The 22,883-nt window shown below is 39.7% G+C and overlaps 1 protein-coding gene across 1 annotated transcript in view; it reads left to right on the forward strand.

The window, feature by feature from the left end:
• Positions 1–18: 18 nt before the first annotated feature.
• MTREX (Mtr4 exosome RNA helicase) overlaps positions 19–22,883 on the forward strand; it is a 51,624-nt gene continuing 28,759 nt past the window's right edge. The window contains 15 exon segments of the mRNA XM_048503094.1: positions 19–164; positions 1,916–2,053; positions 5,365–5,431; positions 6,673–6,735; positions 7,587–7,699; positions 8,127–8,301; positions 8,533–8,623; positions 9,064–9,188; positions 9,758–9,856; positions 10,692–10,794; positions 10,889–11,020; positions 13,058–13,137; positions 17,713–17,823; positions 18,911–19,012; positions 19,696–19,821. Coding sequence (XP_048359051.1) covers positions 40–164; positions 1,916–2,053; positions 5,365–5,431; positions 6,673–6,735; positions 7,587–7,699; positions 8,127–8,301; positions 8,533–8,623; positions 9,064–9,188; positions 9,758–9,856; positions 10,692–10,794; positions 10,889–11,020; positions 13,058–13,137; positions 17,713–17,823; positions 18,911–19,012; positions 19,696–19,821 — 1,650 coding nt within the window. The 5' untranslated portion in view covers positions 19–39.

Genomic DNA, 22,883 nt, shown 5'->3' on the forward strand with positions numbered 1-22,883 from the left:
GCATTGTGGGAACGGCCGGCGTGCGCTTGGCGGGGAAACATGGCGGACGCTTTCGGTGACGAGCTGTTCAGCGTGTTCGAGGAAGACTCTTCCGCCGCTGCACCGTCGGACTCGAAGAAAACAAAGGGAGCGGCCGCGGCCTCCGCCGCTGCGGGCAAGGCTGGGTGAGGAAGCGTAGGGAAGGCTGGTTGATTTTTTCTTTAGGGTCCAGCAGGAAGGTCACCGCGGAGGTGGCCGCAGATCGGGGTTTTCTCCTGGGTCCGCAGAAAACGAGCAGTACGGTGGCGTCTCTGGTTGCTGGGTCGTTAATGGGTGTACCTTTGGCTTCTTTGGTAACCTTTACATCAGCGGACCTTCTGGAAGTTTATAGATGGCGCCTTTATTTTTGGCTTATTTTATTTTTGTGTTCAATTGTAAAGTAGGTGGTTGATCACAAAAACAGCTTAAGACTCACCCACACCCACAAAAAGTCCATGTACTTAAGATTCCTCTGGCCTCCTGAACATGTGCCTTCAAATTAACCAAAAGTGTGTGGGGGAGGAACCTATAATTAAAAAAAAATTGGAGATGCATAGAAAGTTGATGGTGTTTTCATTGGTTGTAAATTCTGACCTTTCCCTAAGGAATTCATAATGGCTTAGGTGGTTGTCTGTTCCTATGCTGGGTTTTTTTCTTGATCAAGAACCCTGGGAGGCAGATTTATTTGAGACAGTTTAGGTTTGGTTTCTTTGGTAACTTTTGCATCAGCGGACCTTATTTTATTGTTGTAAAGTAGGTGGTTGATCACAAGACAAAAGTTATTTAAACATTGTTAGGCCACTTTTCCACTCAATATAAGGTTTGCCAGATTGCAAACATTAAAAAGCATTTGGAAAACACAAGCAGGGAGGTGGGCTTGTGTGATTTCATGAAGGAATGCGAAAGTCTTCAGGAGGGCTGTGTTTTACAAGTTGTTGTACATGTAGCCTCAGATACTGAGGGCACCCTAACAGCAGCCACATGAGGCAGCTTAAGATGTGCACACCCGCACAGAATGTCCATGTAGTTAAGCTTATGATATCTGGTTTTTGAAGCACCACAAGTCTCCTTGTTTTTGCTGCAGCAAAGTAAAATCAGCTACCCTTTTGGAATTAACAATGCACAGCATCTTGTAAAGCGAAGCTAGGGGGAACGTACTTTACCATTTATTTCCTGACTTACATGTGGCATTAACATCATTCCCTGCCTAAAGGAATTTACAACTAGGCAGAGAGATACTTCCTAAGATTGTCGCATAACTTTGTAAATTTGTGGGCGCGGACATACCTCCAGAAGAGAGAAGCAGTTCATAAAAAATGTTAAAGAGCCAAATAGAAGCTAAAAGGTATCAGGAAACAATGGATTCATGTGAATGTGCGGTAGTTTCACAGTGTTTGCAAACTGATAATTGGTGTAAGGCAGTTAACCTTTTTTTCAGGTTGCTACACATGAGAATGCTTTGTGTGAGTGGAGTGTGTGATGGACACTGGAAGAGCCATCAGTTTTTCCCTTCTTGAATCTTATTCATGAATAGTGTCGGTAGACCCTATTGTGTGGTGGTATCTGTAGCAATTATAGGCATCAGTGTTTATCAGAGGGATCACTGCACTGTTGTAATTCTACCTGAAGTGTCTTTTAACAGCTTGTGTTGATAAAAAGAAACAGATCCTATCCACAAGATTACCAAGTTGGTGCATAGAATGGAAGGGATGTAGTAGGAGAAGTTGCAGGGAGATCAATTTTACAGAATTTCACAGAACTATGCTGGACCCTGGCAATGATCTCTTACTTGGAAGTGCCCTTATTCTACAGATTAGTAACCGAGTGGGCAGTGTGTGATCCTCTTCAGTTATGCAATTCACAGTTCGCCCTGTCTGATTTTTTTTCTCTATTTCAGGAAACAATCAGATGGCAAACCTCAATCGTCTGTTAAAACTCTCACAAAAGCAAAGAGAGATGCAGAAACCGATAATACAGATATTATCATTTTGGAAAAAAAGCCCAAGCTGGAGGATTTTACTACAGATGATCTCAAGTAAGGAAGAAAAAAACTAGTGTTTTATGTCTGAGAATAGGTACGAGGGTGGTAGTGTGTGCTTGGATTGCTAGGCGGTAAAGGATGAGGTTTTGGAGGTCATTGATTCATTGCATTGTTATAAATCAGAAGTAACAGGACAGCACTCTACACACACAGGTAATATATAGTAGCTGAACAATACAGCAGGGAAGATTTTTATTCAAATCTTGTTCTTGTGGATAGAAGCTGCACAGGAATATTACTTCGCTCTTGTGCTTTTCTGCTTATTTCAGTGAGACTTATGCAAGAGACTTTCCTACTGGATTGTTATCAGAATCTGTACCTTGTTTCCTAGAAGCAGAAACTGTATTCCTTTGATAGCAACGGGCAGATGTTTTTTGTGCAATTACCTTGAGTGTTTTTCAACAGTATCAAAAAGTTTGACTGATTAAATACAATAATTCCACTTTGTCTGCTCAGTTCATGCATTGTACCAGAACCTTACTAATTTTTAAGTATTAGTTTTAAATGTACCAAGAAAAGAGTTATTTATTTACCCATTGTTATGCCACCTTTTCACTCAATTTAGAGTCCGCCAGACTGCAAACATTAAAAAGCATTTAAAAAACATTAATAGTGTTTTTGAGTTAGTGAGGGAATGCCAAAGTCTTTAGGAGATTTCTTTTACAGGTTGCTGCCCATCTGACTTTAGATACTGAGGGCACCCTAACAACCTCTGAAGATGACTGCAGTGGTTAGGCAGGTTCATATAGAAGTAGGTGATCCTTTAGGTATGCTGTCTCTAGTCAATATCAGCACCTTGAGTTGGGCTAACCTGGATACAAATGATGGTCCTCTAGTCCAGAGGTTACCTCAGCAAGGGTAATGTTAAAGTCCAAATCAACAGGTGCCCGACCATGCTAATCTATCCAGGTCAAAAGCTAGTTGCATTCCAAGAAAAGGGCAAAACTGGATTGAAGATTCTTTCCTTTATGCTGAAAGAGGCAGTGGTATTACTTGAAAAAGCCATCATTAGATCCATCTAACTACTGCCTGGTTTCACACTTGCCATTTCTGGATAAGGTAACTGAGAGAGTGGTCATGGAATAACTCCTGACATTTCCTGGAGGACACATCACTGGATTCCTTTCAGTACGGCTTCCAACTTGGCCATGGGGTGGAGATGGTTGTTCTCATGGACAGTTTCTGGAGGCTACTGGAGCTGGGTGGGTCAGCGCTGCTGGTTTTGTTGGATCTAACAGCAGCATTTGGCACAGTTGATTATGATCTCGCAACTCACTGGCTCACCAGCCAACACTGGGATTTGGGGACAGCCTTACAGTGGCTGTGCCATTTTTTCAGGGTTGGGGCAGAAGGAGAGCATTAGGAGAGAGGATTTCACCACAGTATTCTTGGATGTGTGGAATCCCACAAAAGTCAGTCCTCTGTCCAGTCCTCTCCAATGTTACTAACATTTATATGCGCCCTCTTGTCCAGTTAATCTGGAGGCTTGGGCTAAGTTGTTACCAGTACGCTGATGAAACCCAGCTGTATCTTTTAATGGGCAGCCATCTGGATGTTGCCCCCAGATTACTTGGAGGCTGTAGTGAAATGTATGAAGCAGAGTTAATTGAAATTAAATTAATTAAAGACAGAGGCCCTGTGGCTAGTCTAGGAAGATTTGGGTTTAGAATACCAGCGTCTGGCTTTTGATGGTGTGTAGTTGACACCTATGCCAACCATCAGGAGCCTGTGTATAATTCTGGATGCCTTCTTTATTATGGAGGTGCAAATGATGCATGCAGCTAGACTGGCATTTTTCCATCTATGCCAGGCTGAGCAGCTGGCACCCTAACTGTCTCATCCCAACCTAGCCACAGTGATCAACGCAATGGTGACCTCCAGATTAGATTTCTGTAACTCTCTCTGTGCAGGGCTAACCTAGAGACTAATCTGGAAACTTCAGCTGGTTCAGAATGCAGCTACATGGGTCCTCACAGGGACAGTGTGGAGAGGCCATGTCCAGCTGGTGCTCCATCAGCTGCATTGCTTCAAAGTGGAACTCTGACTCAAGTTCAAGGTTCTGGTATTAACCTTTAGAGCTCTAAATGATCTCGGGCTGTCATACCTGTGAGACTACCTCTGCCATTATATCTTCCTGAGAACATTGCACTCTACAAGCAACAACCTACTAGCGGTTCCTAACCTGAAATGTATCCGGCTGTCCTGGACCAGAGCCTGGGTTTTCTTAGCTTTGGGTCCAACCTTTTGGAATGCTCTGACCAGTGAGATCAGAGCACTGTAGGAGTTATCTCAGATATTCTGCCGGGCTTATGGTTGAGGACAGCAATGGTGTTACATTCCACTCTTTTTCTTCTGTCTCTTCTTTCCTTTCCTTTCCTTTTTTTTAATTTTGCTTTTTTGCTTTTTCTAGTTATTTAGCCTTGTTAATAAGTTCCCTCCCTCACTGGGTCTGTGTATAAGGAGTGGTGCCATAATATCAAATTCAGTGTGATGTATGCAGTTGTTTTTGTTGTACATTTGAATGGTCTGAGAGCAGTCAATAAATACGTCAAATAAAATATACCTCACTGTGTACACTGGCATTAGTCTGGCTAACCAATCAAATGTAAGCCCAATGATGTAACCCATCTAGCCATTGGTGTTACCAGATGATATATCCAATCAGATAACGTTGCCTCTCTGATGCCCTGCAGCTGCATCAAATCCAATTAACAAACACCACACATCTTTGTGCTAACCAGATGGAATGTGTAGACCAGAGGTCTGCAACCTGTGGCTCTGCAGATGTTCATGGACTACAACTCCCATCAGCCCCTGCCAGCATGGCCAATTGGCCATGGTGGCAGGGGCTTGTGGGAATTGTAGTCCATGAACATCTGGAGAGCTGCAGGTTGCAGACCCCTAGTGTAGACCCACTTAGGTGGCCTTGAAACCATTGGGGCAGATGATGTATTGAGTACCTATCTTCCCTTATCTGTCCTTCTGAGTTATAATCAACTTGACCTTGGTTCTCAGAGAACAGATACATTTCCTTGTTCTGTAAACCTCAAACCTGAATCACTGTTTCAGTTATGAACAAGAGTCTATGGAAGGAGGTTAGTTTCTTCGAAGTGTATTGCCTTAGGATTCTATAAGTTGCCTCTTCACTTAGTAGCTACATGTAGTGTTTTATAATGATGACGCTTAGATGAAGTAGTTGTAATTGACTAAAATTATTGTAATTGACAGGTAAATCAATAGTATACCAATATATCAGATCTATATTCATAATTCTTTGGTAGCAATCATTACATTTGTGTTTTCAGTTTGGCTGACCTGATGCCAAAAATAAAGGTGCAAGCTGTTGACACTGTTGAAGGTTGTACGCATGAGGTGAGTATTGTGTGAGCATCAGTATTTAATTGTGTATGCTACTACTACTTGAATGGATTTCTTATTTTCTGTAAGATTTTTAAAACTTTGCTGAAATTAAACTTTATGCTGGAAATTTTAAGAAAAAGGAAGAGTTTGGATTTATACTCTGCTCTTCTGTCTTTATTAGACGACTCAAGGTGGCTTACAAACTCCTTTCTTCTCCCCTCCCCACAACAGACACCTTGTGAAGCAGGTGGGGTTAAGAGAGTTCTGTGACAACTGTAACTAGCTCAAGGTAACCAGGCAGGCATCATATGTAGGAGCAGGGAAACAAATCTAGTTCACCAGATAAGAGGACACTGCTCATGTGGAGGAGTTCGGAATGAAACCCTGTTCTCCAGATTAGAGTCCACTGCTGTTAACCACTACACCACACTGGCTTTCAGGTCTAGATTGAAATTTTAGTTTTTTTCCTTAGGATCATATAACATAACTAAGTTTGTGGTGGTCAGGAAAGCCCCCCAATAGGGAAATATTTGAGGGTGGAGTTCCCCATTTTGTCTGAGGTTTGTGTAGTACTGGGAGAAAAACTGAAATATTTTGACTTAAGATATTGTTTTCACATTGAAATACATGTTGTGTGAGAAAGTCTGAGGACTTTGACCAGTTTTTTCCAATGAAGAATTCTGGTATTAAAGGTATTGTTTTAAAAAGTTCCTTGATATTTTTCAGTGAAAAAACCTTGTCTTCAAAGGCTTTTCACTCATTCCAAATGTACAGTAGGAGAAACTGAGGACTTTCCTAATTTTTTTCCAGTCGAAAAATTGGAAAATTTGGGCGGGACACTGGAAGAAACACCAGTATAAAGTACACACATATATTATTTTTTTAAAAAAATGCTTACATGGAAATAAGCTATTTGTACTTTTAAATTCCATAAATATGCCAAGTAGTACAATTTTATATGTGAAGTTATAAATTATACAATTCCATTTTTCCCAAAGTTTGGTTTTTTTTTCAAAATTTCTGGAGCTTATGCAGCTTGTTGAGAATTAAATCACCCCCTTCCCTATATCTATATATCCTTGCCCTGCTTTCTGTTTCTTGACTATACTAGGATATGGCAGAATTGAGGAAGTTACATGAAAAGTAACTAAAGTCCATATAATTGTGGTGGATAATATGTTGATATTCCCCCACCCCTTTCGCTGTGAAAGAAACAACCCTAAATATTTGAACAATAAATCTGTTTTTATTAGGTTGCTCTTCCTGTAGACGATGATTTCATTGCCCTAAAACCAAGAACTGGAAAAGCGGCAAAGGTTGGTAACTTGAAAGTCTTGTCCAATTAATTGTTTAATGCATACAGAGTATTATAGTGGGCGGTCTGGGTGGGAGTAATGAATGGAAGTAGTAAAAGACGGTAAGCTTTTAGCAATGTGGCTTTGTCCTAATCCTTGGGCATATTAGGTCTTGCCATGATTTGAAGGCTACCAGGACTTTTACTTAATAGGAAATTTTTTGGTATCTTTTTGTCAAAAATATGTATTAATAAAAACATTTGCCCCCTTCTTGTTTTCTCCTCAAGTTGGCTTATAGCATCCATCATCTTAAAATAGTGCAATATAAAAAATATAGCAATTTAATAAATAATTACCGTTTTTCCCCAAGAACCTATTGCCTTATACAGAGAAGGCAGTGTCAATCCTGAAGCCAAAGAAAATTGGTAACTGCCTCAAAAAATAAATTGTTTTGCATCTTTTCTTAAATATGAGTAAAGAATTGGCTTTGCAGGATTTTTTTGAGAACAGTCTTCCGCAAAAGAGGATTAAGTGTTAGCAGAGAAAGTTTGACTCCTTGTGTTTGTCAAATTAGTCCCCAATGAAGATTGTGCCTGGAATTTCCACATAGTTTGTTATTTTAAACAATGGAAAGGGCATTATCTGAATGGTTGGGTCGGCTGAACTCAGTTGAGATCCATAGGTGAATGAGTCCCTGGAGTTGATCTTCTGGTTTTGAAAGTTTGAGTTGCTTTGTTTGTGGTTGAGTGCACTATTTTTTATATTGCTGTTAGGTTGTTTAAAGATTGCTGTTATAGTTTAAAGTTGAAACTCTGTTCTGCACAGAAATGGACAAAATATAAACTTCACATGTTGTATTTTTCCCCATTCAGGAATATCCATTCATCCTTGATGCTTTCCAAAGAGAAGCTATTTTATGCGTGGATAATAATCAGTCAGTTTTAGTGTCTGCTCATACATCAGCGGGGAAGACAGTTTGTGCCGAGTAAGTTATTCTGCTGGAGCAATAAAAAATAAATGCAGTGCCTTCATTGTTTACTTTTGCAATCCTTATCGTAACAAAAGTTCATCTGCTTGACTATTGGGAGTAAAATAATCACCTCTAGCAGGACAGATGATCTATAGTTGCTCTTTATTTTTAAAATGTATATACTTTTCAATAGCATTGCCCACAATGGTCAATTTTTTGGTCACTGCACAAAGGAGGAGCATGGTCTGTGTTCAGTGAAATATCAGTGGAGTTCCTCTCCAACTAAGCAATATTTGGTTAATGCAATTATTATAGTGCAAGGGTAGTTTTAAATATAGCAGGATTCTCAGGGATTCTCGTATAGTTATTGGCAGACACTGTAGAAATGCAAGGTTAAAGCTTTTTTAATTATGATGTATACCCAATTATATATCTGTTCTAGATACGCCATTGCCTTGGCTTTGAGGGAAAAGCAGCGTGTGATATTTACCAGTCCTATTAAAGCTCTGAGTAACCAAAAATACCGCGAAATGTATGAAGAATTTCAGGATGTCGGCTTGATGACTGGGGATGTGACCATCAACCCTACAGCATCCTGTCTTGTAATGACAACAGAGGTAAGTTGGGCATTTGTGCAACCTGCCCTTGCACTGACTCTTTGTGCTAAGGCCCTTGTTGTGGATGGGGAAACAAAATGTTCAAATTTGGGCATTAAAAAGTAGTAGTTTTAGGCCTCAGTCCAACCTGCTTTCTTCCATGGACTTAGGAGCTTGTCTCTGAAAGACTTCTGCCTGAACTCAAATTTAACAGCTGGTATGTGTCATTTATGTGATTTCTTTTCCTTTTAGATTTTAAGAAGTATGCTTTACAGAGGCTCCGAAGTCATGCGGGAAGTTGCTTGGGTTATATTTGATGAGATCCACTATATGAGAGACTCAGGTATTGTGTTTTTATTATTTCTGTATTTAGGTTTCTGTAGAAATCTTGTCTCGGAGCTTTAACTGAAGGGGAGAGTGGGCTATAAATAAACAATCCAGTGGCAGAAATGTGTGACGGGGTGCTTGTTCAGTGAAAATGATTCTGGTAACTAGAAGATACCGCTAGAATCAGAGTAACCAAAAGCTGCTGAGAATAACATTAGGCGTTTCTGTACTATTGCTTGCTAATCTGGGTTTGTTGGTCAAATAACAAAAACTGTCTTGACACTTGCAGCGCATTATTTTGCTTACTTGGCTTTGTTCTTCAAGTTGCGACTAACATCTGTAAGTTTCTTCATGTGGGCAATGTGGGCAGTTCTGGGAAGCATTCCTTCTCTCAGTTGTCAGTAAAATAGTGTGATGCTGCCTTTTTAACTTGCTGTGTGAAATTTCTGTTTGTAGAGCGTGGTGTGGTATGGGAAGAAACCATTATTTTGCTCCCAGACAACGTTCACTATGTGTTTCTTTCTGCCACTATTCCAAATGCTCGCCAGTTTGCTGAATGGATATGCCATCTTCACAAACAGGTAGAATTGTTTTTCACTATCAAAGTGCACCTGTAAAATGTGCTGGAGGTCATCCCCCCTGTTTGTTCTAATACTTATAATATTATAACAATATAATATCTAATAATTAAGTAATATAATAATTAAAAAGTAGTACACGTAAAGTCTAATATTAAATAATAAATATGCACAGGTACCTCCTACATCCCACACAATTGTTTTAGTTCTCCAGTGTAGATCTGTCATTGGCCCCACTTGAATGACTGGCAGCATTTCACTGCTATCCATTCTTTTTCCGTAAAGCATCTCCAAGCAGCTATTTAGTCCTTTAAAAGCAAACATTTATATGGAGTCAAGTCCGAATGACTTCATTAGGTCTTATTGTCAAGTAACTGCACCTAGGTTTGCACCCTTAATATGCCAGAGACAGTGAAAATAAGCTCTTGACTTTTAGGTTTCAGCTGATTAAAGGGAGCAAAGTTCAAGGTTTCTGGAAGGATAAATAAAGGCGTTCAGAATTGTAAATACTGTGCATTATGTGAAGAAGACAATACAGGTGCTATAAATGATGGTGTGTCTTTCTCTTCCAGCCTTGTCATGTGATTTACACTGATTATCGACCCACTCCTCTGCAGCATTATATTTTCCCAGCAGGGGGAGATGGACTTCACCTTGTGGTGGATGAAAACGTAAGGGATTTTTTGTTGAGTTTGGGCAATATATGTTAAGTAGCTGAGCGTTCCAGGTGGGTTTGAAGAATAAGGGTCAGGATCGAAATAACCGGTTGAGAGTGATAACTGGTTTAGGTGGAACAAGCAGGTCCTTGTGCCCTGTTAAAAGCTGGTTTGTAAAGTGTCTTTTGTTGGAAAAGTTGATCCCCATGCTTCATAGAGAGGCTGCTGTTGGAAAAAACAAAAATGCAGGTTTTTGTTATTAGTAGCATTTCAAATCCAAGTCAAGGCAATTGCTTCTTTGGCAAAAAAAAAAACCAAACTTTATTTTGGTATGAAACAGCCGTGTCTGTCAGTCATAGCAAAAGACTTCTGCTGTACAGTCCTCTAAAATACCGGATCCTTTTCACATTACCATGTTCAAAAATTTAATGTAAGAAACCTTTGTGAGTTAGGGTCTATGATGCATCCTTAACTTAGCTGTTGTACGGATGTTTCTGGCATTGACTTCAGAATGCAGAGTTTGTAGTTTTCCATAGAAAAGCATGAATGAGAGATCTACTTTTCTCTCTCTATCCACTAAGTTCCCAATCTTCGTGGTTTTACTGAGACAAATTACAAAAATTTGAGGATGTTTCTGTTTCAGCACTTTCAGACAGAATAAATTCCATTGTTTAGAATAGGTGTAGATCCATGTCAGTATAGACCCTCGTTCCCATGTCATTCTGCCTTGAGCAGTAGCGGAGCAAATCAGTCTGAAAAGTCTTAATTTAGTTTGAATCAGCTGTGAAATAAAAAAATAACCACACGGAGATTAAATATGTTACTTAATATGTTAATACTTCCCACCCAGGGTGATTTTAGAGAAGATAATTTTAATACAGCTATGCAAGTACTTCGAGATGCAGGTGACTTAGCTAAAGGCGACCCGAAAGGCAGAAAAGGAGGAACAAAAGGTATGGTCTAACTTTCCCAAGTATAATGTACTGTTAAGTAAACGTATGTGTTCTGATTATGACAGCGGTCAGACACCTCTCACTGTCTTTACAGGTCCCTCAAACGTGTTCAAGATTGTAAAGATGATCATGGAGAGAAACTTCCAACCAGTAATAATATTCAGCTTCAGTAAGAAAGACTGTGAAGCATATGCTCTTCAGATGACAAAACTAGACTTCAACACAGGTCTGTGCTAACCACTGGTTTAGCAGCTTTTAATAGCCAGCTTATCTATTTACTTACATGAGTTATAGTCTGCTTTTCTCATCAAGACTTAAGGTGGATTACAAAGGACAAGTTAATACATTCAACAGGGTGGGACATCCAGTAGATAATGCAATAGGCTTTTTTTTTTTTTGCCATCAAGTCAGAGCTGACCTATTGTGACCCCATAGAGTTTTCAAGGCAAGAGACCTTCCGAGGTGGTTTGCCACTCGTTGCCTGTTTCTATGTCACAACCCTGGTATTCCTTGGAGGTCTCCCATCCAAAGAAGAAGAAGAAGAGTTGGATGTATATCCCCTCCTTTCTCTTCTGTAGGAGACTCAAAGGGACTTACAATCTGTTTGCCCTTCCCCCCTCACAACAAACACCCTGTGAGGTAAGTGTGGCTGAGAGAGCTCAGAAGAACTGTGACTAGCCCAAGGTCACCTAGCTGGTATGTGTTGGAGTGCACAGGCTAATCTGAATTCCCCAGATAAGCCTCCACAGCTCAAGCAGCAGAGCGGGGAATCAAACCCGGTTCTTCCAGATTAGAATGCACCTGTTCTTAACCACTACGCCACTGCTGTAGCTGGGGTCAGGTCTAAGAGTGTGTGGCTCGCCCAGGGTCACCCAACATGTTTCCATGGCAGAAAGGGAATTGAACCAGGGTTTTTCCACATCCTAGTCTGACACTTTAACCATTCCACCACATTAGCTCTCTTTCTTCCCTACTCCTGTTTGTTTAAAGAGATGGGAGTTTTCATCATGAATTGGCTGTCCTTGTTTTCATAATTTTACTTCTTTCAAACCGCCTAGAGCCCTTTGGGGATGAGGCGGTCTATGAAATCCAATATGATGATGATGGTGATGTGATGATGATGATGAAGGCCAACAACCAGCTAAAGATCTGGCAGCTGTGAAATCAATAATAATAATAATAATAATAATAATAATAATAATAATAATAATAATAATAATAATAATAATAAATAGGCAGCATTTGAAACATCTTCGAATTGACAAAATCAACATTGGTCAAATTCAGAAGGCAGCCCTGCTGGGATCTGCACAAATACTACGCCGATACATTACAACTTCCTAGGCCTCTAAGTGAGGCTCGAATTGTAATGAAGGCCAGCAACCAGCTAAAGATCTGGCAGCTATGAAATCTACAATAATAATAAAAAGATCTTTTAATTTCTGTATTGTGCATGATTATCCAGTAAGGGCATTCCAGTTAGAAGGTGTTTAAATAGTTCAGTCATTTACAAAAGTGGTCTCTCCTTCCCACAGTGCAGCAGTTTTATTTGTCATGCCTCCAGGAAAGCTCTAATCTGAAAGCATAATACTACGTCAGAAGAGAACGTGCCAGATGTTTCAGTGACTGCTTTAACAATCCATTTTGTAACGGGAGAAAAACTTGCTGGAATTAGAATTTGATATTGCTCTTTGCATAGAGTTAATGTTTAATTCGTTGTTTCAAAACCTGGTTACAGTCATAGGATCATAGATGCCGGAACTTGATTCTGCATTGTGAGTCTGTCATGAAATGATCCCAGAATAGCACTGAAGCTGCCTGTGGGTTGAAGGTCATCCTATTAGCCTGTATTTGTATCCTGTTTCTGTATGTGTTTATTTTGGGCTGGGTCTTACCAGCCTTTTTGCTGGCACAAGCGGGGAAGGGAAACCTCTTTTGACCCCTGACGCAGTTGTGCTGGGGCACATGAGACCTGTGGGGACAACCAGACCCACAGGTCAGGATTGGTTGAGGTGAGGAGATGAAACAGGTATGATTTCCTCTCCTCCCTCTTTCTCCAGGGGTGAAGCTGGTTGGACCTAACCCTTTGTACTCTCAGACCCACGTGTCCCACCTTTTCTGTTTAAGGCCACTTACAGAATCAAAAGAAAATCACTTCCAATGATGAAATGTAAACAGTTTAATAAAATTATTTCTAGTGTTTTGGCACAGTGGTTAAAAATGAGGTAGTTTTTGTAAAGGAAAGTCTGTTCATTTTTTTCAGACGAAGAAAAAAGGATGGTTGAAGAAGTTTTTAACAATGCAATTGACTGTTTGTCTGATGAAGACAAAAAACTTCCTCAAGTGAGTATTTGTGATATGAAATAGTACTTCTTCACGCATCTTAATGATATAATTTGTTTTCTCGTCTATGAAGTAACCATGGAGCATCAGCTCCTACCTTGTGCTGTAAAAATTGTGCTGAGCACCATCTTTGCTTCAAGTACTGTGATTTGCTTCTAGGAAGTCAGCAGTAATAGAAGAACTTCAATGTCATTATGATGTAAAGCTTAGCTTTTAAACATTCATTGTCTTATAAACAGAGGCTTTCATATATTCCGAGAAGAAGAAAAAAGAATGGAATGGTTTTAATACGGCAGTAAGCCAGCTATTCACAAACAATATACAATATAAATTTACAAATATAAACATATTACAAAATATGTATAAAACACAAGTCAAAATATTACGTTACAAATGAATAAATCTCATAATAGTTTGGGCACATTAATACTTACTCAGCTTCCTTTTTTAACAAACTCTTGCGCTTTTTATATACTATCGCGCAACACTTTGCTACCTGATGGGTGACATAAGCGTCTTTATTGTCTAGCAGAAATTGCCTGACTTCCTGCTCATGATCTTTAATTGCTGAGTTACAATATTCCAGCAATAAAAGTTGAATTAGTAGACTACTTTCTGTTATAAGTGAGAAGAAAACATAAATACCGTAGATACGCGTGTATAAGTCGACCCACATATAAGTCGAGGCACCTAATTTTACCACAAAAAACTGGGAAAACTTATTGACTCGCGTATAAGTCGAGGGTGGGAAATGCAGCAGCTACTGGTAAATTTCAAAAATAAAAATAGATACCAATAAAATTGCATTAATTGAGGCATCAGTAGGTTAAATGTTTTTGAATATTTATTTCAAAGAAAACCAGTAAACTAGCTCTGTAAAAGTGGGAAAAGAGGGGTCCAACAAAAAAACAATATGAGAGTCTCAACAATAACTTTCCAAAAATTTTACAAAAGCACTCCCTTAGCTCAACCAGCAACAAGAGTTAAAATCCTTCAAAACTGGATTTTTGGTCAGGGGAGGAATGTTTATGTTAGCAGTACCAACATTTCAGAGTATCTTTAGGAGGCCGTCCTGATGATGAAGTTTGGTTCAGTGGGTCCAAAGTTATAGACCCTCAAAATGTAGCCCCATCTACTATTAGCTCCCATTGGAAACAGTGGGGGATGGGGACACCCCCTTTGGGGGTCTATAACCCCCTGAACTAAACTTTACCAAACTTGTGTGGTATCATCAGGGGAGTCACTTGAAAAATCCCTGAAATTTTGGTGCTGCTAGCCTAAAAACTGCGCCCCCTGGCGGCCGACAAAGTAAAAACCCTAAAATATTTTTAAAAATACACCTGACTCACATATAAGTTGAGGGGGGCTTTTTCTTTTTTTTTCTTTTTTTTTAAATTTTTTATTGTATCATTTGAATATTACATTTATATTAATGCTTTTCTTCATTTGTTTTCAAACAATACATTTTCCCCTTTTTCTCCTCCCCCCTATATTTTTCATATTTTTGTCAAACAGCAGTAAGTTCATTCTTTGTAATCTTTTCTCCCATTTCTCCTCATTGACTCCAGCTTCTTTCATCCAGTCCTCATATATGGTCCATATCTTCAAGATTTCACTCTGTTTATCTTGCCACAGTTTATTCTTTGTTATTATGTAGAAAATGTCCAGTGTCACTTGTTCCCAGATGTAATCGAACCATTTCTGGATTGTCCATTTTTTCTTTTCTTTCCAGCCTAAAGCTATTGTTGCATGTGCTGCTTTGATCATTATTTTGTACATATAGCTATATTTTTTATCTACCCTTCTATCCTCCATTACACCCATGAACATGAAGTCGTTATTTATCCCAATATTAATCTTCACTATTTTCTCGATATATAACATTACAGTTGTCCAAAATTTTTTCACTTCTATACATTCCATCCACATATGGCTATACATATGCCTCCCTGATCTCCCACAATGCCAGCATTTAGGGCTGAGTCCTTTTAATCATATATATGCTAGTTGTTTTGAGGTGTTTCTATACCACTTCAATATCACTTTTCTGTTCCAATTCCATATATTTCTCTCTAATCTTTATATTTTTTTCCAACTGTCAGATTCTAGATTTTCAGTTTTCACAGGGTGTCCTAGAGAACCTTCAGCCTTTCTCCCATTTTTTGTTTCAATGTTTCTTATCATTAAAAGTTCTTTATCATCAACCATATGCCTATATATGTCCCAAGAATTTTCCGCTTTACCATTTTTTCATATAGTTCTAAACATTTAGCCATTATACATTTCCTCCCCTTATTCATTGAAACAGCGCTTTTATCCTTTCCCAGATGCCCTCAAGGACCGTAAGCCAGTTCTCATTTACCTCCTAACTCTATAAAATTTTGTACAGTCATAATTTCTCCACCTCCTTCTCTGTATCAGATTTGGCAACAGTCCTGAATCCCTTGTCTTTTCAATATTTTATATCGCTTTTTTTCCCACATCTTTTCCAGCCACACTCTGCGCAATGGTGCCTTACATCCAGTGTACCGGGCATCCATTTTCCTCTCCATTTTTTCCCATATATCTAATAACTTGCACCTTTTCTTGGCCCTATTGCCGTGTTTGGTTCCCTCTCTTTCAACTCATTTATTAAAATATTCCATAGGCTCCAATCCAGCTATCATTTTATTTCATTTTCAAATTTAAACCCCATCCTTCACTATTTTCTTCATTTTAGCATGTTCTGCATCAGATTTTTAATCTGGAATGCTTCATAATCACTCTTGCGTGTTTCAGGTAATCCCCATCCTAAATAATTTTTTTTTAGATCATGTAAGAATTATCTTGTTCATAATTCTAGGATTTTTTTTATTAAACACCCAATGCTTTTCAGCTTTCATCTGTCCCATTCCTCAAATTTAGCCTTCTTCTTAATTTCTAAAGGTGAGAGTTAGAAATAGATAAAACATTTTTTGGCATTATACACATTTTTAGTGCTTTGATTTTCCCTGTAATCGATAGTTTTTCTTATCCCATTTCTTTTTTTAATTGTTTTAATATTTTTGTTTCCATCTTTTCCTGCGTAATTTGCTCATATTTAAGAAACATCTTCTCCTTTCTCTCTGTGTTATTATAATACCTAAATATTTGAATTTTCTTTTTTACTAGTTTTTCTATCTAATTTTTCTTTTTTTCCATCTATTAACCCCCCTTACATTATTTCCTGTTTTTTTTCCATGTTTACTTTTAATCCAGAGTATTTTTGAAAATCTTCTAGAATAATTTTTAGTTCTTTTATTGTATCTACTGGGTTCACTGTTATTATTAATATATCATCTGCAAATAAGTTCAATCTTATCTCTTAATGTTTTACTTTATATCCTTTTATCCTTCCATTATTATTAATCCTTTCTGCCAGGAATTCCATTGCCATTATAAACAAATGTGGCGAAAGTGGGCATCCTTGCTTTACCCCTCTTTCAATATTTATTATTCCTGTCCATCCATCATTTATTCTTATCTTTGCCTTTCCTCTTTGATATAACTCTCGTAGAGTATTTATAAATTGTTTTCCAAAGCCAAAATTTTCCAAAGTTTGAAATAGATAATTGTGACTAACTATCAAACGCTTTATATACATCTAACTTTATCATTGCATATTTTTTATTCTTACCATGTTCTATTACGTTTAATACATTCCTTAGTGGGTTGCTTATGTCTCTACCTCTTATAAACCCATGTTGCTCTTGTCCTATTAATTTCGGAAGAACATTTTTTAATCTGTTTGCTAATACTTTCGCAAAGATCTTATAATCTTGATTTAATAGACTTATTGGTCTATATGACTCCACTTGTTCTGGATTCCGTCCTGGTTTTGCAATAGTTATTATTTCCATTTCTCTCCATGTCTCTGGCACCTTCTGTCCTTTTAGAATTTGATTAAACAATATTTGCATCTCAGGAATTATTACTTCTGGAGGGGGGCTTTTTCAGCACAAAAAATGTCCTGGAAAAGTTCGACTTATATGTGAGTATATACAGTAAAACACCCTCGTATCTTTTGAGAGGCGTCTTAAATTCCAAGTAATGTTCAGTGGCTACTGAAGACAAAAAGACAAAAATGGGTTGCCTTTTGAAGGCAAGGGTTCTGACTTGTTCAACAAATCTTAACAGCTGACTGTCACGTTGTTCATTAGTTGATTTAAATTAGCCTTGAATGTAAATTGACACATTTTAGTGGTCCATTTACCCACATATAACTGTAGTAAAAGGGATTAAAGTGAAAGAACCCAGGCTGATTCCGCATGGGCCAAAAACAGCAGTGTGAAAATGGTGTAAAAAGGTTTAAAACAGTGTAAAAGGGTTTATATTGTTTTCACACTGCTGTTTTTGGCCCGTGCGGAATCAGCCTGGGTTCTTTCACACTTTCACACTGTTTTCACACAGCTGTTTTTGGCCCATGCGGAATCAGCCCCAGTTTTTGTAAGCTTTCCTGCTTGATAACCCAGAGAAAATTCTTGTTTGCTGTAGAGACTCTCATGAATGAAAAACTGATTTATATGGTGATCTGTATTTTCATGTTGGCTTTCTCAGGTTGAGCATGTGCTTCCACTTCTGAAGCGAGGCATTGGAATCCATCATGGGGGCTTGCTTCCTATTTTAAAGGAAACGATAGAAATCCTTTTCTCTGAAGGACTCATAAAAGTATGTACTATTCGGCTTATACTGGGTTTGGGTTGGATCTTATAAGATTTTGGCCTGATGTGAAGTGATCTTGACCTCCACAAAAGGCTATGCCAGAGATTACAAGAACTGCTTGGCTAAAAAGCCTTGTTGGGCTGGGCTGCAGCAAGGGGGGGAAATTGGGGCAAGATAGTGCCTCCTGCCTCTGACACTAATGGAAAATCTGAGTGGTCTGATCTGTTCCCTTCACTATGTAATTCTCCTTACACCATCAGGTTTTCATTACCACACAATATACTTTGATAAACTGTAAGGCACTCTTCACCATATGCTGCATTGTGGGATGTAAACTTAGTACCATTCTCTTGTTTGATACTGTTAAATAATTGGCTTTTGGGGAGTTTTATAGATAATGTAACTGGCTAGCTTGCTTTTAGAATATAGTCCGTGTGGGTGGAATGTTCATCTTTGATTTATACTGATTTGTGTTTCATCTGGATACTACCGTAAAGCCCAGTAACATCTTTTTAACAGGCCCTGTTTTGGGAATTGAGGCAAAACTGAAGGGTCAGCGCCTGGGCTCTTCCAACTCACTTCCATAGTAAACAAGACTCTATCAAAGACCTCTTTTTTAAAAAAATAACTGCATTCTCAATGTGAAGAGCAGCAGAGGCTTTGGCTGAGCAGTTCCCTTTGGCCATTTTCGCCATTGTAAACCAAGCAACAAGGTTTCTCCTACTTTATTCCAAGGCTTTGTTGCCTTCACTCTGGCCCAGAGGCTCTTTTTCTTATAACTTGGCTTGGGCGGAAGAACCAGATGAGTAATACGACATGTCAGATCAGAAACTATGCTGCAGACCTGCCTTCATGGTTTTAAGGATCCAGATTGGATCCCTGTCCCCTCCAGTCTTTGCTGCAAAGTCAGATTTTACAGTCAAAAAGAGAAAATGTAGTGGAAATTAACCATATACACAAAATGAGTGCAACGTCAATATCAACTATCTTCGGGTGTTTTATTGGAGATAATGGAAATTAACCAGACAGATTATTTCAGTGGAACTTAACAGTTTTTTTTTTCTGCTCTTAAATCATTGCTGCGTTTACTTAGGCCTTGTTTGCAACAGAGACTTTTGCTATGGGAATTAACATGCCGGCTCGAACAGTGCTGTTCACAAGCGCCCGGAAATTTGATGGGAAGGATTTCCGATGGGTAAGCTAATTTCTACGTCCTGTATGTGAGCCATACCCAGAAGGCAAGAGAGCCAGATAATATAAGGGGAGATCATATACAGATGCTTCTGCATGTTGTCAGTGGTTTGACTACTAAAAGCTAACATTAAAAAAGCCAAAATAAAAAAAATCCCAAAATACAAAGGGTTGAATCTCAACTTTCACTTCCCATTTTAAAAACATAGACAGATTCTCAACACTTATCTTTCTTTAGCAAGTCTTTTACACTGATAATTTAGTTATTAGAGCTACTTTTCAGCTTCTCAAGAGCCAGTCATTTATGGATAGAAATTGTTTTGATTTCCAGTATGACACTACGCTCTGTAGGTCAGGGGTTAACTGTCTTGGTTTATGCTGCAGACAGAGAATGTAAGTAAGTTAACATAGGATACCATGGCAGGTTACTTCTAGTAAGCTTTGGGATACTGGTTGCCAGAAACATTCAATAAGCCCAGTTCAGGTTTAATTGTGTTTGTTTCCTATTATTGGTGCTTCAGAGACTTTGCCGTAATTCACTCATGGTGGCAGTCTGTGGTTTCTGTAACGAAAATGAACCACGGGTTTCTAGGTTCACCTTGTTCCTCCACACAGCATATTTGCCTGTAGAAAGTGGATAAACACAATAACAGTAATATTTACTACTACATTTCATTATATGGTCAGATCTCCTCAGGTGAATACATTCAAATGTCTGGTCGAGCTGGACGTCGAGGCATGGATGACCGGGGAATAGTCATTCTTATGGTGGATGAGAAAATGAGCCCAACAGTTGGAAAACAGCTTCTAAAGGTTAGTGTATAAATACCACGTAGAGCAGGGGTAGGGAACCTGCGGCTCGAGAGCCGCATGCGGCTCTTCTGCCCTTGCACTGTGGCTCCACGAGCCGAGCCGCCAGCCCCATCCTTGCCTGCCCTGCAGGCAGCAGGGTGGGCACACCAACTGCCCGTGGTTGGTTGGGCTGCGCCGCCGGCTTCCCCTCTCACCTACCCCATTGGAGCGGGGCGGGCGCTTTTTTCAGCGGCCGGCAAGGCCGAGCCGCTGGCTTCATCCTTGCCCGCCCTGCAGGCAGCAGGGCGGGCGCATCCATGCGCTTCTCAGAATGAGCGGAGTAAAAGGTAAAAAAACCCCAATATATATAGTGTTATCTTTATTTTAAATGTCAAAAATTATTTGCGGCTCCAAGTGTTTTCTTTTCCTGTGGAAAACGGGTCCAAATGGCTCTTTGAGTGTTAAAGGTTCCCTACCCCTGACGTAGAGTGTGGTTCTTATATGCAACATAAAATGGAATAGTGCTCACTAGTACTAATTTAGGACTTTAGATGTGTGACAGAACGTGAAAGGTTTTCCCCTTAATCAGCTAAATGCATGTTGAGAGTTGGCTTTATCCTTTATTTTTCTTATTGCAAGGTATTCAGTTTGATGTAAAGGACGGAACTCTGTTGCAACTCTTGGGTTACTTTGCAGTACTACATTAACTGAAAATGTTGAACATAAGAACATAAGAAAGAGACTGCTGGATCAGACCAGAGTCCATCTAGTCCAGCTCTCTGCTATTCACAGTGGCCCACCAGGTGCCTTTGGGAGCTCACATGCAGGATATGAAAGCAATGGCCTTCTGTTGCTGCTGCTCCCGAGCACCTGGTCTGCTAAGGCATTTGCAATCTCAGATCAAAGAGGATCAAGATTGGTAGCCATAGATTGACTTCTCCATAAATCTGAGTTGTATATATTCATTTTGCCTGGACCTGGATTGCCCAGACTAGTCTGATCTCATCAGATCTCAGAAGCTAAGTTGGGGTTGACTTGGCAAGTACTTGAATGGGAGATCACCAAGAAAAACCAGGCGGTAGCTTCAAATGTGGAGGCAGTGAATGGCAAATGCTCTCTGATTGTCTTGTGCCTTGAAAACCGCACTAGGGGTCACCATAAGTCAGATATGACTTAGTGGCAAAAAACATTAATTTGTCGGATAGGTATGAAAAGAACCCTGGCGTTGCATCCCATGAACTGTGAGTTTGAGAAGCTTGTGCAAGTGCCTCAGCCTGTTCCTCTCCCAGAAATCCCTGAGGAAGGGGTGATGGTGCCCTTCCTGGACAAAATGACCTTCATCCCCTAACCTTCCTTGACAAAATGCTTTGCAGCACAGGAGAGTTGTAGGAAGGAGGTAGAATTCCTCCTCTGTTTTTTCTGGCCTCACGTCCCCCATTCATAATTTTTCTCCAAAGTGATCATCACCTCCCCAGCATCTCTTTTGGGGGAGTTTCATGGGGCTGCTGGAGGATAGATAAAGGATAAGGGAGGGGATAGATAAAGGTAGAGGAGATTGATATTTTAAGTTACCTTCAATACAGTGCCAGTTAAGATGAGTGATAAAAAAATAGGCAATCAGATACCCTTCCTAGCACTCCACGATAGTGATTTTGGCCAAATTGATTTGAAGCCCATTGAATGATCTTGGTCTAATCACTTTCTTTTGCCTTGGGTTTGTTGTGAGAATAAAATGGAGAAGGGAGGGTTTTGAACTTTGTGGATGAAGAAGGGATAAAACGTAATGGTGTATTCTAGCATAGTTTTACTGCCATCATTGGGATGTGCTAGTAAGTGATCAGTACTTTCAATGGCATGTGTTCAGAACAACTAGTGCAGATCAGTTAGCCTTCAATACATGGGAACCACCCACTAGAACTTAAAATCAGTCTGGTTTAACACTGGTATCGTGTGGCTTCCCCCCTTCTGCTTTAATTCTATTCTTCTGAAGTATGCTATCATCGTAAATATTCAAAGATGTAAAGTTTGGAAATAGGCGGTAGCTTCAAATTTTAATTACAGTAGGATAATTAAAACGGTGTAAGTGTGATCTTGAATTTGTAGGATTAGATAGCAAACAATACAAAGAGCCGGTACTTTATCTTGTAACATAACCAACGTCCATCACAAATCCAAGCTGGAGTTAATGTACTCCAGATCCAAGAAGCAGCAGCACTATCTTTGTTTAACTGACTGCATTTCTAGAGAAAGAAGCCATCTGGAGGGTTTAATTTGTAGTGCTGGATTGCTGTTGGGTCTTGAACTATGTGCTGTAAAGATTTCAACCAAACTAAAAAACATGTCTATACCTCCCTGTTATACCCACCATCCAGAGATCTGGAGTCCAGAAAGGCATGTGCACACATGTGTAATGTTTCCACAGGAGAAGTGGGTTTGTGTGACAGGGGGCCTACTTTTCACTGTGGCAGCAGCTCTTTGCATCACATTGAAAGTTTCTCAGCCTTCAGGAGTGGCTCTGTGGGGGCCACGAGGGCCGGAAGTAGGAACAGTGAGCCTGTGGAGGTTGAATTCACACATAAAGCTGTTTGGATCCTAGCAGTAACCTGTAAACCTTTCTGTGAATTTCCCCCCAGATTTTCCTTTGCAGTAGCTTTATTTTTTTAAAAAAAATGATTTAGGCTGGCATCCTGGACATTATTTCTGTGTGAACTCCTTGGAACCTGGGGGAGTGGAACCTGTTAGTGTGCTCTCAATGATTTCAAGGTACTGTGTGGTTTCCGGGCTGTATGGCCGTGTTCTAGCAGCATTCTCTCCTGACGTTTCGCCTGCATCTGTGGCTGGCATCTTCAGAGGATCCTCTGAAGATGCCAGCCACAAGCATCTGCGTCAGGCGTAAACGCCAGAGAGAATGCTGCTAGAACACGCCATACAGCCCGAAACTCAATACAACAAATGATTCCGACGCCGTGAAAGCCTTCTCGATATCACGTATGCATTTCGCAAAGGTAACTTGCCCGTCGTACCCTTGTGACCAAAACACAGTATCCCCTTTGCCAGCGTACTTGAATCACCAGCTTTTACTA

The sequence above is a fragment of the Sphaerodactylus townsendi genome, linkage group LG07 (genome assembly GCF_021028975.2).
Source record: "Sphaerodactylus townsendi isolate TG3544 linkage group LG07, MPM_Stown_v2.3, whole genome shotgun sequence".
Classification (NCBI taxonomy): domain Eukaryota; kingdom Metazoa; phylum Chordata; class Lepidosauria; order Squamata; family Sphaerodactylidae; genus Sphaerodactylus; species Sphaerodactylus townsendi.